Consider the following 23,809-nt stretch of genomic DNA (forward strand, 5'->3'; position numbering starts at 1 on the left):
TTATACCTTTAAAATGGCAAAAAATGTGTAATGGGAATATTCGCTGTTTAAAATCTACTTAAGTCTTAAAAACAAGCTCACAACAGGCAAATGATACATCGATTTACGTCAAACATGTCACATTTAACACGCAAAACATATTCAAATGGATTGCGCACGTGCACAACATCACGTGTTTTTAATCGCTACTGGAATCGCTGTAATATCATTTTTATTGTATAATGTCCATTGTGGAATAGTTAATGCGTCAAGTTGAACATGAAAATCTCATTATTTTGATTGTTATCTCTTTTTCTGAGTGAAATAACTGTAAAACAATCGTTTTTGTCTAAAATGATTGAAAGATAATAGAAAGGCAAAACTCGGAAACTCGTGCTGTGTTTAATTTCTTATTACTTAGATAGAAGTACGCCCTACCATATGAACAATGCTGAACGAGGTCACAACAATTTTCACGTGCTTCTATGTCTGAACATGCACGTGTATTAGGATGTTGTTTTGAGCACACAGGTACACAATGGAACCGGCCGGTGTTCGAACAGTAACACGATTCCTCGCAGTCCACAATGAGTTGTTCCCCTACTGGCACACGCCGCCCATTATACAAACAGTGATCTGTGGCTAAAAATAATGGCATATTAGTTCTTGTATTTCTTGGCAAAGAGAACGATTTCCGCGGAGTCTAGTCAAAGGAATTATTATAAAATATCAGCAAAACATTAGAATAATTAATGAAGAAATAGAAATTAAAAACTCTCTTTGGTTTGAAGCCAGTAATATAAGACCCGTTAAAAGACTTTTAAAACCAATGTTTAATGAAATTATCGTAATTTCTGCACAAACACTGTCAACAAATTAAGGGAAAAACCCCCAAAAAGATGTCGAAAGAAAAAACATGGATGATAATGTGGGTTTTAAAATTTAACATTGTTTATGACATGAATTTTGAGGTCAGCATTCCCAACAGAAGGGCGGCAAATGCAATTTATCGACCTTAATGTTACAAGAGTTGTCCCGCATTATGACAGCGTACTACATGGCTGTTTTGTATCTTAGGATATTGACTGATTATATTTTTAGTGGGGTTTTAAGATACACTGACAAAATTTTTATCAAATGTCATGAGACTACTTTACAGCTTTACTGATGTCCATCCGTGAAATTATTTCAGGCACTGCGGTAACATAAATAGAACAACCGACTGTATGTTGGCTCGCTGGATAGCTTCGTCTTATAAATGAACCTCAATCGAAATTCGAACCCAAAGTGGTCAGGGGCAAATTAATCGAATGACAAATCAAATAAAACTATTATTTGTTAAATTGAGGTGCAATATTTATACGGAGTCAGTATATTTCATTATAAATTTATTACGATAAAGTAAAACAAAATATATTTATATAGTAATAAAAAAGGGTTGTCAATGGAAAGATAAGTATGATGAAAATAACAGAAACGGAAAGAGTATGAAAACTGATAAAAAAAATCAAACACGTTGTTTCTCTTATCTCTCACACATATTATCCTCCATTAGTTCTCAACAAGGTGGGTTTCAGGAGCACCTCGGCTGTTTAATGACATCTTTTTCATTAAGGGAGTGCTTACATTTTGCACGTGAAAACTCTTCATCGGTGTACATGTGTTTTCTAGACTGCAGACAGGCTTTCGACCGCGTCTGGACAAATGGTTTATTTTATAAATTACTACATACTATTTCTGACAACGGGGAACATATTAATACCAACATTTTAAAATCGTTTTATGATATGTATAAAAATGTATATAGTTATGTACAGTACAAAGGCACAGCTTCTAACTATTTCCCAATACTGCAAGGTACTCGACAGGGAGGAATCAGTTCACCTTCAATGTATCTTGTCTTCATAAATGGATTGATACGCGAGTTGGAAGACAGCGCGAATGGCGTTTGCATTTACAATTTAAATATGTCGTGCCCCACCGTTGCCGATGACATGGTACTGGTATCATTCTCGAGCGCTGGTCTAGATAACATGCTGAAGATTTGTAACATTTACTCAAGAAAATGGCGCTTCCTATACAACCCTTCAAAAAGCGCTATTATAACGTTTAACCCAGCTATTCTAGTGCATGACTCGGTGATGTTTTCTCTTGGAAATGACGTCATACCTATTAACTTCACATATAAGCATTTAGGTGTTGAATGTGATCAGCATTTGTCAACGATGAAGTCAATGAAAGACGCATGCGTTAAGTTACGTGGTACGTTACTAAGCATTTGTAACAGTGGATTGCATCCAGTTTCTAAGTCCTGCTACACTCCGAAAAATATACATGACAGTTGTTGTACCTAAAGCGCTATATGGTTGTGAAAACTGGACCTGTTACTCAAATAAAGACATATCCAATTTAGAATTAGCACACAACTTCTGTGTTAAATTTATACAAAATTTTCATAAATCTATTTCCACAAAGTTTGCATTATGTATGTTGAATATACCAAACATACTTACTATGATAAATTACAGGAAATTACAGTTATTTGGTCAATTATGCCGATTACCATCTAAATATCTTGCTAAACAGATATTTGTTAATAGATTGATTAGATATGTGAGTGTGGATAGACAGAAACATGGATTTATTCCAGACATATATAGATTACTGCAGAAGTATGATCTGCTGTACGTCATTTATACTTTTATTGATACCGGTGTGTTTCTATCTGAATTAAAATGGAAGAAGATTTTACAGATGAAGGTAATCAACGAATCAACAAAAGAGTTATTCTTAGAAACGTTAACGCCACAAGTGCCAGCATTAACATGTCTACTTCACCCTTACAAGATTTCCCCTCTGTGGGTTATTATTCGACAAAATCCGGGTCTAAAATGGGTTGCTGAAATACTTGCCAAGGCAGTTGGACACGTGATGTGTTTTTCATATGTGCGTCGTTGTAGCATTTGCAATCTGCTTACAAATGACATTACAGAACACCTTATGTGTTTTTGTCACAGGAAAGAGACTGAAAGACGTGCCTTCTGGAACGCTATTATATCAAATTTAGGTTTTGACCAATACAGCACATTTATTTGCCATAACTACAGATATCAATGTGAAATGTTTTTACATATCGCATGTAAAATTATTGATAATGTACTTGTCAACTTTCATATTGCTATCGCGCTTGCAAAACTTTTATCTTCACGTTAAAAAAAAAGAAGAAGCAGGCAATTTAATCGCTTTATAGTATATGTAGTATTTTGCTCAGACATAAACTGTATAGTTATTTTTTAATTACCTGCATCGTTTTTTTCTATGTTTTTACTTGTTTCAATAATTAAGATCATTGATTAGTTGAGGAATAATGCTTATGACATCCGTCTATTGATAGTCATTTAGAAAGCATGTACACAAAGACGGTACCTTCACTTTCTCTTAAATTTTCGTTTTTCGATTAAGATTCAGTTATTGGTACGGAACTTAGTAACTTTGTTTATTTTTGTCACTGAGGATGAATATAGCAATGTTCATTTTTAAAACGAATGATATAAATCATAGTCTTAACTTTCGCTTTCGTTTAAGACAACAATTAACACCCATAAGTCATACGTTTACAATTGTAAAAGAACTTCATGTTATTGTATCTTTTATATTACAATGTTATGCATTTGTATATAATTCTCTTCTGTTGTATGTACATATATATACTTTGTAAATATGTTACGCTCTCCAATTTTGGGGGATAATAAAATATATATAAAAAAAAGGTCTCATTTTAACTATTTAAAGTGGATTGGTCTACAATGGTCACGTTTTCCAAAAGTATTTCAAATATTGATATAAACAATAAAAATGTATCAATTGCATATATTCTTACAAACTTTTATTGAAAAAAATGTAAAAAAACTCTTAGTGATTTATTTTTTACATTTACGTAGTGAAAAATAAAATTTTGTCCTCCAACACTTTATTATCTCCTATATAAACATATGTCTTATTGGATCGTGTATCTCACACTTGAAAATAGCATCTATATATAATTATTTCGTGATTTGTTGTTATCTCTGATTCTAAAAACTATAAACCTACTTATTTGTAATATTAAAGTCTTTCGATTAAAGACCAATTCACTTTAAAAATTTAAATATATTAAGTTTGATAAATAATTTGGGTTGCAGAACACGAACGAGGACGAGTAACATGGCTTGGACTTTATTAGGCTTACCTTTAGTTTTGGTCATCACAACCTCAGTGAGGTTTTTGTACGCTTGCCCCGCCCATACCCCTACCCTAATAAAGTACCATATTCCTGGGGTCAACCACTGTAATGAGTAACCGCTTTTAGTTCCTACCTGGAAATAAAGAGAATATTTATGTAAAGTATGATATTGTTAAAAGTATGCATGTTATTGTCAAATTTTCATGCACATACTTGTTAACTTCTACAGCTTCAAACTCATACATCTGCATGAAGTCAATCAATGTACTTTACATTTCTTGCTAAGAACACTAAAAAACAATTAGCAGTGTCATTAATAAATCTCGAAATCAGGCCCTCTAGATCAAGATGCGTGCACATCATCTTCGTTACTAGGAAAACTTCTGATTTTGTTTTTGTTTGTTTGTTTGTTTGTTTCATTTTACGCCTTTTCCCAACAGTATTTCAGTCATATAGGCGGGTAGTTTCCTAACCATCGTTCCTGGAGAGTTACACCAGTACTAGACTACCTTCCTCCGCGTTAAACTACCAAAGCATCTCCCGGGGATCGAACCAACGCCAGAGAGGTAAATGGATTAGAAGTCATCGACTCTAACCCCTCGACCACGGAAATCTTTGAAACATCAAATATAAGAAGCATGCAAAGAATGGAAAGGACACATGGCTTTTCTTAACAGCTTACATAACTATTTAGTTATTATTATTTAAACTGAATCAAAATTATAAATAAGAATTTTATCCTTCAATGTATCTCCGCATGCAACGAAATGCGACCTAAACGTGTTTCAACTTTTTTACGATAAGGCCATAAAAGCATAAAATGCTAGGTTCCCCCTTCCCAAAATAAAGTTAAATCAAAACCGGGTTTAACCATTAAAATATTATAAAGAACTATTTTAGTCAAAAGGCATAAAAAAACTATTAAAACCCGAAAATTTGCAAAAATTTTGGGGGTTTATTCCCCGGCTTTAAATAAACCCCTTTGATTTTACTAAAATTTTATAAGACATTTTAATAGGATTTTTGGCTACCTTGAAATTTAAAATATTAAAAGAATTGCCCGCAGTTTTCAACAGACGAATTATAGGAGCCAAAATTTCCCCCCCTGTTTTTTTTAAAAATATGTGATAGGAAAAAAGTCCGTGCTGAAGATGCGGAGTTAATGTTTATAAATTGTAAAGATTTATTAAGCTGTCATCAGTCATCTTATGCAGCCATCTAAGTTGTTTTCTTGGCTTTGTCTTATTGTCCTTTTGTAAAAGGTTCAAGGCTCAGATATATATTAGAAGCGACAGATTAGAAAATAAATATTCTTCGATGATTAGCTATGTTTTTACGTGGATTGATCGCAGAGATATACCAAAAGAGTGTAGTAAAATTCGCGTCAAACAACAAAACGAACGGACGAACGAACGAAATACAGAAACGACAGAATAGGAAATAAATATTCTTAGCTGATTAGCCTCTTTTTGAATACGCAAATTTGTTACAAAAGGAAATTACTCAAAGTGCTTAAGTTCATGTATGAAAACAAATTGTAAAATTGTTTGATTTTTGTTTTTCTTGAAAATAAAATGGCGACGTAACGATGCGGTGGCTGAACTGTGCTCTGGTGAATTCAAAGAGGCTTACTACCGTTATCCGGAGGGTAAACTACCAACACCCCATTACCACTACCAACCTTGAATCCATACACATTGAAAGGACATAAAGATGCTAACTCCGGTACTGTCTTCTGTGAACATAATCTGTGAACATAATCTGTGAACATAACGTTACTTTAGTGCAATAACTGATTAACTCCTATTAAATTTGAAAGAACTTATTCCTTTACTGCACTAAGGTGCGATAATTATTCTCTGGAAACGGGCACCATTATCCTCTAATGGACACTCGACATAAAGTGGCATCAAAATGTCAGACGAAAACTTTTACAGACGACAGAATTAATTAAACAAGCTATTCCATGGTATTATTTCTAAGATTGTTAAATAGTTTATCATCTACACCAAGTGAGATTCCTGTATAATATCCATTTTTTCTTATCTACAAACTGTGTAATTTCGTTTAGTTACTAAAACTGTAAAAATAAACTGAAGTAGATTGTCAAATTGATGAGATATTTCTTAGATTTGAAAATTACATTATTTGATGTTTGAACTTTGTTTTGAACTACCACTTATTAAAGAACAAATACAACAAACAGACATTTGTATATTTGAAATAACAACCATTTATACGTACAAATAAAAATACACGTGAAATCTGAAACATTTGAACAATTACACACATCACGGTTGTTTTATTTTTCTGGTCCATTCTAGCACTTCAAATTGTAGAAAATTGAGTGCCGCTCAAGCCGGCGCTACGGGGCTTGAGGGATGTTGCATTTTGTCATTATTTCTAATGTACAGACAAAATCAAACCGAGTCTGCAAATTTCATGTAATTTTGTTGTGATAAATGCTCCCGAAGGATTACCCTTTCTCCGGGTCTTTGAACAAACACAAATATTTGAACAAACAAACAAACAAACGAACGAACGAACGAACGAACTCAAATGTTTGGGAAAAAAACGACAATAAAGAACTACATTTTGTAATTGTTTGAACAAACAAACACACAAATACTTGAACAAGTATTACGCAATTCAACTTGCAAAGTAAACTTCAGATTTTCTATTCCATTCTTTTTCATCGGCCACAGAACCTGTGTAATTAATTTTGCACGTAATGAAAATTATTCAAAGGCGTTAGAACAGGAAATTACGTCATTTCACGAGGCTCATGGGAATTACCCGCTGAAAAAAAGATTTACGATTTAACAAATTCTAATTTATTTGCCCATTGCCTTGTTATTTTTTGATGCATGAAATGAAAGCCTTGGGATCAATTCTAGCGAGGAATTATTCAGAAAACCATTTCTGCAAATAGTTTGCCGCGCATGTTTAACAAGAAAACATGTAAAAAAGTGAAAATTTATCATGACGGTCTTCTACGAAAAGACAGCCTCAGATCTTGATTTAAACAAATACGAGTTAAAAAAAAACGTTATCGTGCTGTCAAATCTTTAATGCCGATACAAGAATAGAAGTTATAAATAACAAAAAAGTGTTTAAAACGCTTGTCAACATTTTGTTCTGTAGAGCATTGTCCCATTATTCCATTCAGAGCAGCATGCCTCCGGATTCATGCTTATTTTCATGATTTTTTTTTAAAAGTAAAATATTACAAATAACGTAATTTACACATGCCAAACGGCGCCCAAAATCTACGAAAATTATCAAAAATCAAAGCCAAGCCACGAAGTAGAAATATGGTGATTAATACTGCACAATCAGTTGTTAATTGCATACATCTTTAATAATTAATATTTATACTTTTATCAAATCTGAGTTCATTTTTCTCAAAGTTTATTTTCTTGAAATATTTTGGCTCATCGAGTGTCATGTTTTGCATTATTATGATGAATCTATATCAAAATTACAAACATAAGTCATGTAAATATTACATTTTCGATGTTAAAATCGGAGTAAACCGGAAAACAATAACAACAACAACAACAACAACCACAGCTGCAGCAGCAGCAGCAGCAGCAACAACAACAACAACAACAACAACAATAACAACAACAAAAAGAATAGAGAAGAAGAAAAAACTGTCCCAAAAAGTCCTAAAATAACAAACAAACACACAAACAAACACAAAGCTGTGATAATTCAACTTATTGTGCAAATCAAAACTATTACCAGCTGCTTTACAGCACGCCTCAAGATTCATGCTAATTTTCATGTAAATTTTGAAAATGTATTTGAATGTGTAATATTGTGAAGGAAACAAAAGGAAACAAATACAATGTACACATTATCAATGGCACTTACAAACCACGTAAATTACCAAAAAGTGGTCAAAATATGCATACAGTAACTATAGTCATTACTGCGTTAGTAATGCAGTAGAAATATAATTTTAAATACTGAAAAATCAGTTATTAATCGCACATAATATGTAAAATATTGAATCTTGAAACTTTTTACTTTTCCTAACATCTTGGTAGATTTTTCTCAAGTTTTATTTCATTGAAATATTTTGACTCATCTGGATGCATGTAGCTTTAAGGTCAACACACACGATCATATAAAAGTAACATATTTCAAACGAAACATGTAGTCTTGGTTGCTTTGATGGGCATTATTTTCAATTTAAAACATTACTTTTGTCTGTTTATTATTGGCATGTTTTTATACTATTCATATAACTTAGGCTTCGGGTTTATCTTTAATCCTTTGAAAATGTTTCTGTTTCATATTATATTCTGTTTCATATTATAAACTAAACATTGACAGCTACTTAAAATATCTATGACTTGATTGAGTGGATTATAAAATCTTAGCCTGGGTTCCAGTTTGTCCATGTTTTATGTGCTTCTGTTCCGCAAATCGACATCATCAAAAAACGAACGAGTATGAAATAGCGCGTATATTATGAATAAGCAAAAAATATCAACGCCTGAATTCGAGGCTAATAAAATCTTTGCTATTACTAATACTAAATGTATAACTGAAATTTTATAATTTTTACTTTTATGTCAATGATGAACGATTATAATGTGTGAATGGGCTCTTTTATTTCACAAGCACTTACGACCGGATGTAAAGCACTCCACATTTTCAGACATATTTCTGGATACATTTAAGCTTTTATCGTATCAAAATTTGTAACAGGAAAGACTGTAAAAGCAGCTTTATTTTGAAATGATCTTAACTATTATATGGAAATGTTTCATTACAGGATTCTGCGTAACGGACAATTTGCAGACGACAACACTTAACAGGCGACAAAAATTAACTCAACGGACGACAAAGTAAACATTCGACAAAACTCGACATACGGCAAAAATCACATTTCATTCAAAAATAGTTCCTTCAAGTATCTGACGACAAAATTTACAGACAACAAAATTAACAGAAAACCAAATTGACAGACGACAAAGTCAACAGGCGACATAACAAACGACCGAACTCAGCATACGACAAAATTCAACAAACACGATTGTCCTTGTTTATACTTCAGTTCATAGAAGTAAGTCTTAAATAATTGTCAATCCACATTGTCTGATATCCAAGTTTTCGCGCATTTTATAACAGCATCATTATTTATGTTGATAATTAAAAGGGGTAGGGTCTTTTTTCATAAGTATTTAAAATAGACACTGTAGCTGATAATAATTTAAAAGGTGGCATACAAAATTATATTCTATAATACATAAACAATACAATTGTCGCGCTTAATTTTAATGTCATATATTGGTTGAATCGATTTCATACAATAGCTGTAGAGTTTCAATAAATTTTTATTTGTTTCTTGTTTTCGACGTTGATTGCAATGAATTCGTATGCTTTTCTAGTATGGTAAGAGTGTAAATAGTGCAAAATACACCAAATAGTTTGTGTAAACGACTGAGAGAATAAACAATTATGTAAGCCTTGACAATAGAGGGTTAATGCACCTTTTTCGTGCGCATTAACATCTGTAGAAACTCCGGGACGTATCTAAAGCCCAAGTCCGTAACGCTCAAGAACGGCGCATGGTCACGAGAATCTATCGTCAGTGCATGTTTTTTCCTCCGTTAAAGTTTACCTGCATGCAGTTATTATGCAAAAATGTTTTTATGGAAAATTTAACGATCAGAAATAACTAAACGCGCAAATCTGAACTAAGATTTTAAGGATTATGTAGAACTTTTGTTTGCAAGGCCTTTTTTAATAAGACAAAGTTTATTTGGTAAATATATGATCTTTTTATACCTGATGACTGACGTGAATTTCGCTTATTTTAATGCCCATATGTCACAGGGTGAGAAAAATGTGCAGCCTGACCGAAACTCGCACTTGGGACCCTCGGAATATCGAACCGCGGATCTACCGACTGAGCTATTCGGTCGCGCGCTAACACACACTCTCCCCAAAAAGTGAACATTTCTGAACCGTGACACATAGTTGATTCAATAGCTTTATGTATTGTTTCTTCGAAAAAGTGGTGAACAGACAATATCATGAATACAAATGTCCTTAAAAAAATTGTATCTCTTCAAATATTTTGAGAGATCATTTTAATTTTTTTTGCTTCTTGAAGAAAGTTTTGCACATTTGTAATCATTACAACCGGATACAACGTGTCTGGAGATGCTCAATCTCTTGAAAGTCAGAGCAAAAAACAACAACAAATATTCGAGACAAAACACATCTGAATTTATTTGCTAGCTGCCTAGTTTTTATGCACGATATTAATTAAATCTTTGAAGCCAACTTTGGAATGGGAATGATAATTTGATGACTCACATTAGTTCACTTTTTTGCCTCTGCATTTTAATAACTTAACATTAAAAAAAGAAAGACAAATTATTTTTTGAAACTCACATAATTTACACACTTCAAATACGTCTCCAAGCATAAATAAACTTTTATTTAAATTATGATAACTCTTTTATCAATTTTATGGATACATTTTGAACATACATGCGTGCAAATGAGCACGTGTCATCAGGTTCCAGACGACAGAATTAACAGTGTCAAACAGGACGAAAAATTAAACAGGCCACAAACACCTCAAATGAACAGAACTAAAATTACTTTTTGCTGGTCTAAAATCACGTGTGATCCGGTTAATAAATTAATTTCCGCTTTTTTCGTAAGCAAAAAAATTGTTTCCATGGAAAAAGGACGCGTTGTCAAAGACAATAGCAATTATTTTTTATTTTGGTCTTGGAATAATGGGAGTTTTCCCCGCGGATTCCTTCAATTTATCCAGTAGTTTCATTAAGTTAAATTGCCCTCATCCTTGCCAACACAATTAATTCACTAATTTCACGCTGGCAAGTATAATTGGTTAATACACAGCCATTGTAGTAATTTAGATCTCCAAGAATAATGGGTTTGAACAGAATAGACTAAAAGAGAAATAGATGTATTATAAAAGGTCAAACAAGGCTGTAATGCCTAGTTTCAAGTAATAATATAGACTTACCCGTTTGTTAACCGTTTTTTCTTTATCCTAAATTTAGATGCAATTTTACGATAAATGAACTCGTCGATTAAATATGTATTGTAAAAATATATAGATGAAATTATACGAAATAATTCAATCCGTATGTTTAGTTTATGCATAGTTTATGCTAAATTAAAGCTTGATTAATGCTTAATAGATGCTTAATTAAAGCTTAATTTATGATTGATTTAAGGAAAGTCTGCTCTGAAAATGGAACTGTCAATTATAGAGATGTCTTGGAATTAAAGAACTAGATTTGAGCAACTTCTGGTCAGTTCATCATTTCTCTTTGTTTATTGTACTATGAAAAATGTTTTGTTCGGATAAATTGGGTATATATAGATCAATTCTGAACATGTGAAAGACACGGATTTAAACAAAGAATCTTAACACAAAGATAGTGGATGACTTTTCTTTTTATTTTGCAGCGATGTTTCATTTTAATTAGTCATGTGGATGCATAAATATTTAACACTACTTAGAATAATCTCAATGATTCTATTTCATCGTGCAAGAAAATAGATAAATAAAAAAGAACATCGCGCAAAACGCTGTTTACTTGAAGATAAAAGCACGATCATCGTGTTTATCTTTCACTTTTTATGACATTTCATGTCACATCTTTTCTCAAACAAACCACGTTTGTGGCATTTGCTCCTTAAAAATATTGCCTGGCAATTTTCTATAAATAATAAACAAACCAATTGGTTTCTATGCTTTGAGACAATATTTCTGATTAATACGCATTCTTAGGTCTATATACATCACCGTAGGGAACGTGTTACAGTATCGCGTTTTTCGGTTACAGTATAGAATTTTCAAGATGGATGATTATTTATGGGAAGAGAGGTAGGTGATTTTTATTCAGGTCCATACTACTAGTAGTTTAGTTTCTAAAAGATGTTTTTGTGCTTTGCTTGTAAGGAACAGAATCCGGTATCTAGTCATATATTTCTTCAGACCCTGCACCGCAGATTTATCGCTATATTGTCTCATAAATAGGCAGATTTGACAGTTTGAAAATTTGAATCGAGAGACCAACGCATTTTCCTGCAATTTCGACATTATTTATGCATGCCTAGAAAAAGTAAATCTGCAAAACGTTAGTCCTTTATGTTAGGAAACGTTTATAAAAGTAAATGACCAGTTGAACCTATTTTCCTGTTCGTTAAATGCGTTTGAAAAAATAAACAATGTTACAGTATAGAGCGAGGTAATTTGTGCAGGGTTACAGCATAGACCTAGCGATTTGTATCCGATTTTGTTACAGTTTATACCCAGATTTCGGTTACAGTTTAGACTTCGATATTTTCTATATATACTAGGTAAAATGTATGAATGTTACATAGACTTTTAAATCTCTGTGAGTTTATTGGCCCGATGGCTATTCGTCCTTCTGACGTACACAAGTGTGTGCAATCCCATCCGCTCAGTAACTACTTGACTAAATTTAAATGTGATGAAATTTACATGACTTTCTACCAATTAAGTTGTTCAAATGGTTTTGGTTGCAATCGGGGATACGAAAACCCAAAACATATATTTTGAAAAAAGGCAATGTTTAAAGACCCTTCTCATCTCGAACCAAAAGCATTCAAATCAAATCATGATCATGGCGTCATTTCGAATGCTTCTTTGTTGAAGTTACGATTATTTTGTCATTATTAAATTAAAAGTCGTTTTTTTTTTATTTCAGACATCCTGTATAGCAGTTTTCATGTTTCTGAAAAAGAAAATAATATTGAAAGTTATAGAGTATACATTAAGGTCAGACAATTACAATATCTTCTCTAGTGAGCCTGATGGAGGTACATAATAGTGGCAGAGTCGGGATAAGGCCGCCGACTTCAAATCATCTTTCATTTACTGTAGTTGAAATCCAATCATGACTTTGGATTCTTTGTATGTGAGAAATCTATCAAGCTAATTGACGGAAAGTCAGTGGTTCTAGTCAGGTGCCCGCTCGTGTCTGAAATGTTTCACAGAGGGTATCTGGGGTCTTTCTTAACACTAAAGCAGGAATGTTTTCACATGACCTTAGTGTCGTTGAATTTTAAAGAAAGCCAAACGTAACAAAATAGAGTTAAACAGAATCCCTAAAGAAATTTCAACACAACAAAATTGAAAATGTTCACAAACCCTTTTAAATACTTACAAAATACATTATTGTACATGGAAATTCCAACATAAAAAATTTAAGGTTGCAGTATAGCGCACTTAAATACTGTTTAATCATTCTTAGGGTATTGCCTGCTTGTCAATTGTGTCTTTTGACAGCTTATCTATGGTATGCAGGCTTCATAACCTCCGATCCCCTCTCAAAATTTCATTTTGTTTAGTTTCACTCATTGTATTCTCGCTTAGGGCACACGCAATTTTTTACCTGGGGGTAATATGCCGCTTTTCATAGAATGGCAATAACGTGTCACATTGAAGGTTCCATGATAACCGCCATATGAACACATCCACAGATATTAAAAAATCTGAAGTGTACCAGTTCATGTTTAATGTGAATTCTGCTGAAACCGGTGCTAGGAGGCGTGGACGGTAGCTTGCAGTTACCACTACCGTCCATGAACAGGTTTAATCAAACTGAGCCTGCAACATTTTCATGTTTTCCGTGTTGGACTTCTGTTAAGGATTCTTTTTTCTCTATTTTATTACTAATAGGCATTCTTATAATGTGTAATGAAATCAAGCAATAATCTTTCTTCTCTCAATACAATTCGATAAAAGTTACTGTTGTTGTCGTGAAAACAGTCCTTACTTAGGACATTACTTATTCTGCAAAAAGTCTCAATCTGAAACTTAAAGTAAGAAAAATAGGAAACTATAACTTTTCTGCTGAAGAATAAAAGTAAAACAACCTTTCAAGAATGTATTAAATAGAAAGGTACGAGTTATTTCATAAAAATAATGGATACACGAACTTTGTTTGAAATTTGGCAAGCATCTAAACTGTAACCGAAATCTTGGTATAAACTGTAACATAATTGGATCAAAGTCGCTAGGTCTATGTTGTAACCTTTCAAAATTAACCTCGCTCTATACTGTAACATTGTTTATTTTTTCAAAGCATTTTACCAACAGGAAAATAGGTTCAACTGGTTATTTTCTTTTAAAAACGTTTCTAAACATAAAGGACTAACGTTTTGTAGATTTACTTTATCTAGGCATGCTTAAATAATGTCGGAATGGGAGAAAAATGCGATGGTCTCTCGATTCAAATTTTTTGACCGTCAAATCTGCCTATTTATGAGACAATATAGAGATAAATCTGCGGTGCAGGGTCTGAAGAAATATATGACTAGATACCGGATTCTGTTCCTTACAAGCAAAGCACAAACACATCTTTTAGAAACTAAACTACTAGTAGTATGGACCTGAATAAAAATCACCTACCTCTCTTCCCATAAATAATCCTCCATCTTGAAAATTCTATACTGTAACCGAAAAACGCGATACTGTAACACGTTCCCTACGGTGTACATGTACAGTCAAACTTGTGAACGAAGGCCATACAAGCGAGAGAGACAAAATACTGTCTTTATATATAGGTGGTATTTATCTGGTGGTTACTTTATTCTATTTTATCAGAAAAGGGTTACCAAAAAGTGACCTTTATTTAAAGGGTTATCTCTATTCACAGACAAACTTTGATACAGATTTGACTGTGCTATGAGTAAAATTGACCTTCTGTACACAAGTCCACCTTGTCCATAAATGCATAAACCAGTTTGTTTAAAAAGTGAAATTGGTTATTTTTAAAAAGTGGTCTCTTAAACAGGTATTATTATTTTTTTGCAGAAGTGGTCTTTAAACAAAGGTCTTTACTTACTTATACTATCTGTAAAACAACTTTGAAAGGTTCTGACAGTTAGATAACAAAATTTCAACCTTGGTTGTAACTATTTGTGATTGTTCAATACATGCCTGTGTTATGAAACTACAAAAAAGTAGACAAAAAATCCATTTTTACCACACTTTGAGGTAATTCACAAAAGAACACAATTTCAACAAATTTCATTCATTTCAATGCATTATAATAAGAACTAGAACTGTGTCCAAAGGACACGGATGCCCCCACTGACAACATATACATGGTATATAGTGAAAAAATCAACAAAGGCCATAATTCTGTTAAATTTGGTCGCAGCAAAGATTCCTTCCTTTACTACCATCTACACATTAAGGTTATTCATCCCTGGAAGTTTAAGCAAAATCTGCCATCCGGTTTAAGAGGAGTTGCGTTCACAAAATTTCCACATAGTATATAGTGAAAAAATCAACAAAGGGCCATAATTCTGTTAAATTTGGTCGCAGCGCAAATTCGTTCCTTTACTACCATCTACACATTAAGGTTGTTCATCCCTGGAAGTTTAAGCAAAATCTGCCATCCGGTTTAAGAGGAGTTGCGTTCACAAAATTTCTACATAGTATATAGTGAAAAAATCAACAAAGGGCCATAATTCTGTTAAATTTGGTCGCATCAAAGATTCCTTCCTTTACTACCATCTACACATTAAGGTTGTTCATCCCTGGAAGTTTAAGCAAAATCTGCCATCCGGTTTAAGAGGAGTTGCGTTCACAAAATTTCCACATAGTATATAGTGAAAAAATCAACAAAGGGCCATAATTCTGTTAAATTTGGTCGCAGCAAAGATTCCTTCCTTTACTACCATCTACACATTAAGGTTGTTCATCCCTGGAAAATTAAGCAAAATCTGCCATCCGGTATAAGAGGAGTTGCGTTCACAAAATTTCTACATAGTATATAGTGAAAAAATCAACAAAGGGCCATAATTCTGTTAAATTTTGTCGCAGCGCAAATTCCTTCCTTTACTACCATCTACACATTAAGGTTGTTCATCCCTGTACGTTTAAGCAAAATCTGCCATCCGGTTTAAGAGGAGTTGCGTTCACAAAATTTCTACATAGTATATAGTGAAAAAATCAACAAAGGGCCATAATTCTGTTAAATTTGGTCGCAGCGCAAATTCGTTCCTTTACTACCATCTACACATTAAGGTTGTTCATCCCTGGAAGTTTAAGGAAAATCTGCCATCCGGTTTAAGAGGAGTTGCGTTCACAAAATTTCTACAAAGTATACAGTGAAAAAATCAACAAAGGGCCATAATTCTGTTAAATTTTGTCGCAGCAAAAATTCCTTCCTTAAATACCATCTACACATTCAGGTTGTTCATCCCTGTAAGTTTAAGCAAAATCTGCCATCCGGTTTAAGAGGAGTTGCGTTCACAAGATTTCGGGACGTACGGACGGACGGCCGGACGTATGGACTGACGGACGGACGGACAAGTGCAACGCTATATGCTCCCACTCTGTGGCGGCATAAAAACAAACAAGCGTCTGCGCAGCAAAGATCAACAGTAAGATCTTGTCAAACAAAGGCTCATTTGTTTAAAAGGGAGAAAAGGTTGAACGTAATGCCTAAATCATTCAATGATAAAGGCATTTAAATATTATCTCAACGTTTATCTTAGATACAGAATGAGTCTGTCTGAGTTTTTTTTAAATGGATGTACTGCCTAAATGTCAAAGAAAGAAAATCATACTTTATTTTGTTTTCCGCGATTACCGTATAAAACGATTTAAGAGCACGACCATTAAACCTAGGATTATATGAAACTGTTGTGAGCTATAAATTTTCGAAAATTACTGTTTAAATGTTATTATTCGAAAGCTTTCACAATTTTCCTTCCTTAATCAAATTGGAAAATGAAATTGGAATATTAAACTGGTTTTAGATTTAATTAAAGTCGTTTCTATTTATAACTTGAATTGTTGAAATTGCTTCTGATACATTTATTCTTTTAATTGTTCTCTCGACAATAATATAAAGGAATTTGCAATTGTTTTAATTTGACCAATTCTAACGCAGATTGACGTAACTATTTTGGAACGTAAATATCACGAGACTAAATTGAGTTGAAATGACAGATTTGCTTTAACACAAGTTGATTTAATATGTCCCTCTTCTATACTCGCTTATTTTTTTCAATTCTTTCTAAGGTACTCAATTGAAATTAGAGAAATAAGCTAGAATGGTAGTGTGAAAATTGCTGGTAATACATGTATTAGATTAAAAATATTTAAGTTGCATGTATTTTTTTCTATAAGCGATAGATATAAACCAAAGTCATATTGATACAAAGATTATCTTGCTTAAAGATAATCATTCAAATTTATGATTATTTTTGAAGATTCATCAATGTATTTAGATCTTACTGCACAAAAACTGGCAGATATGTTGGAAATAGAATATAAACGATAATGTCAATGCTGTTCAGTAAGTGATTGAGAAGATGAATATCATTTTATCATTACATGCTGTTGTTATACAGCTTATTCTAAACTTTATCTTAAAATATATTATTTCATTAACCTTAGTATATACAGATTTATAGTACTGCAATTCTGCGAAATATATACTAGTAGCTAAATAATTTATATCGGACCGCAAAATAAATAATTATTCCAGAATCCAAAAAGCATAACGACGAATCTTGCATAGTACAGAAACTTTAAACTTCTTTACATCTATCTTATCTCGCTCTCATGCTTAAAATACACACGCAAATTACGTTTTCGACATTTTCTATGCTTTTCTCAAAACGAGAGAAATCCCCAGGAAACTAAGATGAAAATATATATTAAATTATTTTTGCAAAATCGCATCCATCTAGAAATGACACAGTTCAGATAATTTATATGCTACAAACGGAATTACTGAAATAAAACGGGAACAAAATTCTATATTAACTTAACTGAGTAATGGGTTGGGAGAAAAGAGAAACATGTATGGAAACATATTAAATCAACGGGGACGCTATGATTATTTTTGAAACGTGCGAAAAAGTAATCTCAATAAAAGATTTTTGTGTCATTAAAACAAAATGGTTTTTTTAAAAGTTTATAACAAAAACAACCAAACAAAAAAAACAAGATGATTTCGATATAAGATTAAACATTTTTTTTCTGAGGATCGAACCCCTTTTATGCATGACGTCATTAAATTCTTACATTGATTTATCTATTTCCGTTATGTGTTGCTAAATCTATCTGTATAAATGTATATGGCAATATTTTTTGAAAAACCTTTGAAAAATGGGAGAATTTAAACCCCATCAAGCTTTCCTTCTGTAGGGAAAAAAAGTATGTTTATTTTAAACCCAAGTGATACCCTTTAAAAATTTTATTATTTAAAATTTCCCCTATTATATGGGTTTTTTTTTCAACATGTTTTTTTTACGTCGGGAGCATTGTTTCCCCCTTTTTCACACGTTACAAAAGGGGAATCCAAAAAACAGGGGTTAAAATTTAATTAAAAAAATAAAAATTTAATGGTTTTAAATTTTACAGACGAAAAACGTCATTGAATTGCTAAAGTATCTAATTTTTATCAGACCTTTTTTTCCAAAGGGCTTAACAAACTAGTCTCTTAACTTTGCCCTACAAATCTTGCCAGTAAAAACACCCGGAAGCTCATCAAGAAACAAATAATATGTTGGCAAAACGGTAAAAACGCCTGACTTATCATTATGATAAGCCTCAAGGAAAGCGCGTAGTTGCTGCTCAGTGACATCACTTCCGGGTTTCAAACGTACGCATGCGCAGAGCACTTGATGATATACGTCATCGGGAACCGGAACAACAACTGCTGCTTCTACATCAGCGTGCAATTCGATAACTCTTTCTAGAATGTCCGGAATAACATTCATCCCGCCTGATATGATTGTACTAGACTTTCTACCTTGTATATAGAGGACCCCTTTCTCGGTGAGCTTGCCAAGGTCATTTGTAATGTACCATCCGTCTGCTGTTTTAACTTCTGCAGTTTTTTCTTCATCGTGGAAGTATTCTTTAAATACGGGATCTCCGCGTATATAAACTTCTCCATAGGTATTGGTCGGAAGAATTTTACCATCGTCATCTACCACTTTGAGTTCGATTTCGGGACCTTGAAATATTTTCCCACAACAGTTCTCTTCGAATTGTTCATCTGTCATAAACACGCCTACTGAAGTAATTTGAGTTTCAGTTGAACCATAAGCAACGACAAACATTGGACTTATTTTGCCGATGCATTTTGCAACACTTTTGCTGAGTGGCTGTCCACCAGAAGCAACAGCATAGATTGGCCAATCAAAAACAAGCTCGTCCTTAAAAGTATACAGCATGGAATTACAATATTGATTTAATCCGTTTTTTTTTTTGGTAAAAAGTATTTCTGAATTGAAAATTTAAGAAATTGTAAACAGTTAATGTTTTAGTTTAATTTTTACAACTTATAAATATCATGTGAATACTTAAATACATTAATCTTTAAAATAAAAACAGTTTTTAACAACATGATGTAAATACAAACTGGCCGGCGAATATAATTTTATTGAGTAAGGTAAGATCGATGAAAGTGATAAAAGAATCACAAATGCTTACTTGGCGTCGTATGAATTCATGTATCATTTGGGGAAGAACAGAGACTGAACTGCAATTCTCCCTTTTTGCTATTTCAATAACAAAAGCTGCTCGGTCAGTTGGTGGGGGACTAAATCCTGACATGGTGACGCGCTTTGTTCCGGAAATCAGCGTCAATGGAAAGCCACCAATCCATGCAAATGGTCTGTCGTTAAAGGTAGCTGATTCACCAGCAACCAACGTTTCCATTGCCACTTGTTGACAGATACGAATTGCTTTATGGGTATGCGCAACTAGTTTCGGCACACCTGTGCTGCCGGAAGTTTGAAACAAAAACGCTATATTGTCCTCCATGATTGTAGGAAGCTCTATAACTTCCTGGACATTTTCAATAAAGTCATTTAGATGTAAATTATCTTTCATGTCAGTGAAATCCTCATCCTTATGTGTTATTAAATATCGTAAATATGGCATTTGTTCACTTGTAACATGCCCCTTCTCCGTTTGCAGATTTACTAATTTCTTAACTATATTCCAATTAGCGCCATCTTCACCAGGGTCCATTACCAAAAGACTGCACGTCTGAAGTTTTTCCATCATTGCAACCAGATCGCTTCCATCTGTATAAGTGAATGAGATACTTACAGGTATAGCCCCGGCCATCATAGCACCAATAACCATATAGAGCCATTCAACACAGTTTCTTACATTTATTGCTATAACTTCATCTTTCTTTACTCCAAGAGTGATCAAGGCTGTGGCTGTTTCTCGCGCTTTTTTGTATAGTCTTGTCCACGTGACTGATTCACGAGAAAAGTCGGAAGATACAAAAACAATAGCTTCTCTATCCGGTATGTTAGATGCATAGCATTTCAAACAGTCCAGTATTGTCTTCAGCTCTTTCGCTGTCAGGTTTCTCTCCGTCTTTATGTAGCTTTCTGTAAGTTGTACTTCAACGACATTCATTTTTGGTAAGTTGTGCACTTAGACTTTTGCAAACAACGAAAGTTCGACTTATTAGATTCGATAGACGCACTTTTTGACGTTTTATTTTGTAAATCCACTTAGTATCGTTGTAACTTCTATTTTAAATCTTTTAATATTATCATTGTGTCAACAATAGAATAGTTGTATGTCACGTGTTTTGTAAAGTCAGTTTCATATGACTTTAAGGATTGACTAAAGAAGTAATAAACAACAGTATATTTACCCCGTGTTTATAATAAACTGACCAAAGTCGAGTATTATACATTGCTATAGTGTCAGGTAGTTTGGACTGAAGAGACGTTATAGTATAGATCATGTATGATACACTGGCGAAATCCAAATTTTATACTTGTTACAGTTAATATTGGTTAAAAGTGATATGGATCTCAATCTATGGATGAAAAAATAAACTTCCGCCTTTTGTACATAAAAAGTTAATTATACTTGCCTATTTTATACGTTAATAATTGATTTGATAGGTCTGTCAATAAACATGTATACTTGTTTATTGTTTAATATCGTCCTTATTTACACCAACAACACACGACTTTAATGATTAATGTCTTTATAAAATTACAACTTTCAGAATATTTTCAATTAAGAATGTTTATACTTGATTATAGACACATCATTTTTTTATATGATCAATTAAGTAAATTTTACAAAGTCAGTTAATTGAATTAAAATGTTTACAATTAAAGTTTAAAATATTCACTTTTTGTTTGATCTCATATGTTTATATTCAGCGTTTAGTATATTTGGCTTTATATTTTGTCAGTGTTTTCATTTAAAACAATACGAACATTTGTATCATTATGAGAACAGCAGATTAGCGAGAGATTGCCCTTGTATCAAACCCACGGAAGTGACAGTATATTGTGGTGCGTGGGTCATCGGGTGGGGCTGGGGAGGATTAGATAAAAAAAAGCCAGCATAACAACATTCAATAGTTTATAGTTTGTAAATATAAAGGTCAGATTATCATCCCAGACCTATCATTATCATATCAGTATCAGCCTTTGTTTACTTTGAGCATTTGACCTATAAACCATTGAATGTGTGGTCATGATATCAGCTAAGTAGATGCATATTTATTTATAAACACGTGCTCACTCCCACTAGTTACAATGTAACCTGATAATATTGTATTCTAAATCAATATTTGAAGAGTTTCAATAAGTTAAGGGTAAAATTGAGCGCGAAAATACAGACGACAAAGCTTTATCTGTACACTTACAGGCTTTCGTTTATCACCGCTTGCGATCAAAGTGATGAAGTGACGAATATAATGAAGTTGATACATGTGCTTGTATGCGAAGATGACAACGCATTATCCGAACAGCACAATCTGCATTGTTAGTCATTATAGGGGCCATTATTTTTGATAGAGGGTCATCTTTAATCCAACAATAAGCATTAAGAAATATTTAAGTAATTAAAAATTGCAGATAAAGGCCGATGTAACGAAGGAAAGTAACTCCCATAGAATTACGACCCCCTGATCCGTATTCTATAGACAATTTGACCCCTTTTCTATATGATACTGACCTGTAGTATATGGACCCCAATCTAATCGATCTAAAAAGTTTATTAAATTCTGGGATTTACTGTTGTTGCCGCAACACTAACGTTAGTGGTACATTCTCTTTGTCGTATATTACGAAAGGGGTCCTCTGTCTTTAAAAAATGGCGACAAAAATGACAGGAGTCGTTATTTTAAGTGGGATACAGTTCTTCGCGCGTGTCAAAATACCGTGGCTTGGGGGTCTTAACATTAAGACCTAGGAGTCAATATTCTTTTGAATATATTGACCAAGGATCATAATTCTATGGGGTGGCGGGAATAGGCGTCAATTTACTTCGTTACACCGGCTACGCCTGTTATCATTAGTGTTAACATTATACCGTACACGTAAGACGTTTGACAAGAACTAATCCTAAAAGGTTCCATCGGTTGTTACATCAGTGACCGAAAAAAAGCTGTTGTAGTATTTTTCATAGTTTAGATATCATTTAATCTATTTATTATCAATCTCGCTATCAGAAAAAAGGATAGTTCCAATTTTAATTCAATAATTCAATTAAAATGCTGTAATTGCCAGACAAAGCGCTCCATAGTGACAACATCGGGTCTTTCATTGATACAACTCTGCACGAAAGATTAATTCTTAAGAACAATGAAATGATCTTTGTACCAAACATATCAGATTGTTAGGAATTAATTGACCAATTCATTCCCTGTCTAACTGGCTTGCATTTGGCAGGTTTCTTTATTATTCATTATCATTCTGATCGCGTGCCAGACAAAATTACACGTGATAACAACTGTAAGAATAATATATTCTGTAAATGAGTTATATATATTTCATTCTCAGTTTTTCTTTCCCTCAAATGTTTCCTAATCGTAATCGATATTTCTACCAGACAACGGATGTGGTCATTCTACAACAACCATGTGCATAAACCTCGTTTGTTTTCCAAATGACCACTCAGCTGATATACGACGAACATTAAAATACCGTATACGTACGATGTAAATCTTGATAAAAATAGCAACAACACTGCCGGAACATTCTGGAAAAGAAATGTAAAATAAGCTCATTGAATGATGTAGGAGATGAATACCATTTCACACATATAGAACCTTAAGAAATGAGCCTTTGCACAAAGGATAAAACGCCCTAATTAACTTACGCGTTCAAGTGTGTTAAGCCTGTTTAACATTGATTTTTTTGTTGTTATTCATAGATTTTTATTCAATTATTCCATCTAAAATATCATTGTATAGTGAATAACTAATACTTACCTACATGTATAACATAGATTGAATAAGACTTGTATTTTGTTACATTACAAGCTACTTACAAGAAAAGCATTGATGCAAAGCATCAAAGGGCGTCCAAGCAAGAAATGCAGAAAGTGAAGATGAACTAGTAGACATATGATGACAAGATATTCTTATAAACTTTTCAATGGTTAGTTTGTTTTTACCACAATGAATGGACGAAAGACATTGTTCATTGTGAACTTTGATTGGCATGCTAGAGATTAGAATATTACTTGTAATTTCTTTATGATCGTGATTATTAATAGCAACGGATATACATGTATACAATCATTTATAATCCATATGTGTAACG

The 23,809-nt window shown here is 33.1% G+C and overlaps 2 protein-coding genes across 4 annotated transcripts in view; both read right to left on the reverse strand.

Annotated features, from left to right (window-relative positions):
* Positions 1-23,809, reverse strand: part of LOC132722430 (uncharacterized) — a 123,453-nt gene that overhangs the window by 11,210 nt on the left and 88,434 nt on the right. For all 3 annotated transcript variants that reach the window (XM_060706939.1, XM_060706940.1, XM_060706941.1), the window contains exons 3-4: positions 4,208-4,334; positions 418-621 (exon numbers count right to left, since the gene is read on the reverse strand). In XM_060706939.1, coding sequence (XP_060562922.1) covers positions 418-621; positions 4,208-4,334 — 331 coding nt within the window. The remainder of the gene's footprint in view (positions 1-417; positions 622-4,207; positions 4,335-23,809) is intronic.
* Positions 18,682-20,892, reverse strand: LOC132722429 (medium-chain acyl-CoA ligase ACSF2, mitochondrial-like). Its single transcript, XM_060706937.1, has 2 exons — positions 19,704-20,892; positions 18,682-19,426 (listed from the first exon to the last, which is right to left on the reverse strand). The coding sequence occupies exons 1-2, from the start codon at positions 20,646-20,648 to the stop codon at positions 18,698-18,700; spliced, it is 1,674 nt and encodes a 557-aa protein (XP_060562920.1). The 5' UTR covers positions 20,649-20,892; the 3' UTR covers positions 18,682-18,697.

The sequence above is a fragment of the Ruditapes philippinarum genome, unplaced genomic scaffold (assembly GCF_026571515.1).
Source record: "Ruditapes philippinarum isolate M1 unplaced genomic scaffold, ASM2657151v2 ctg40_1_1_1_1, whole genome shotgun sequence".
Classification (NCBI taxonomy): Eukaryota; Metazoa; Mollusca; class Bivalvia; order Venerida; family Veneridae; genus Ruditapes; species Ruditapes philippinarum.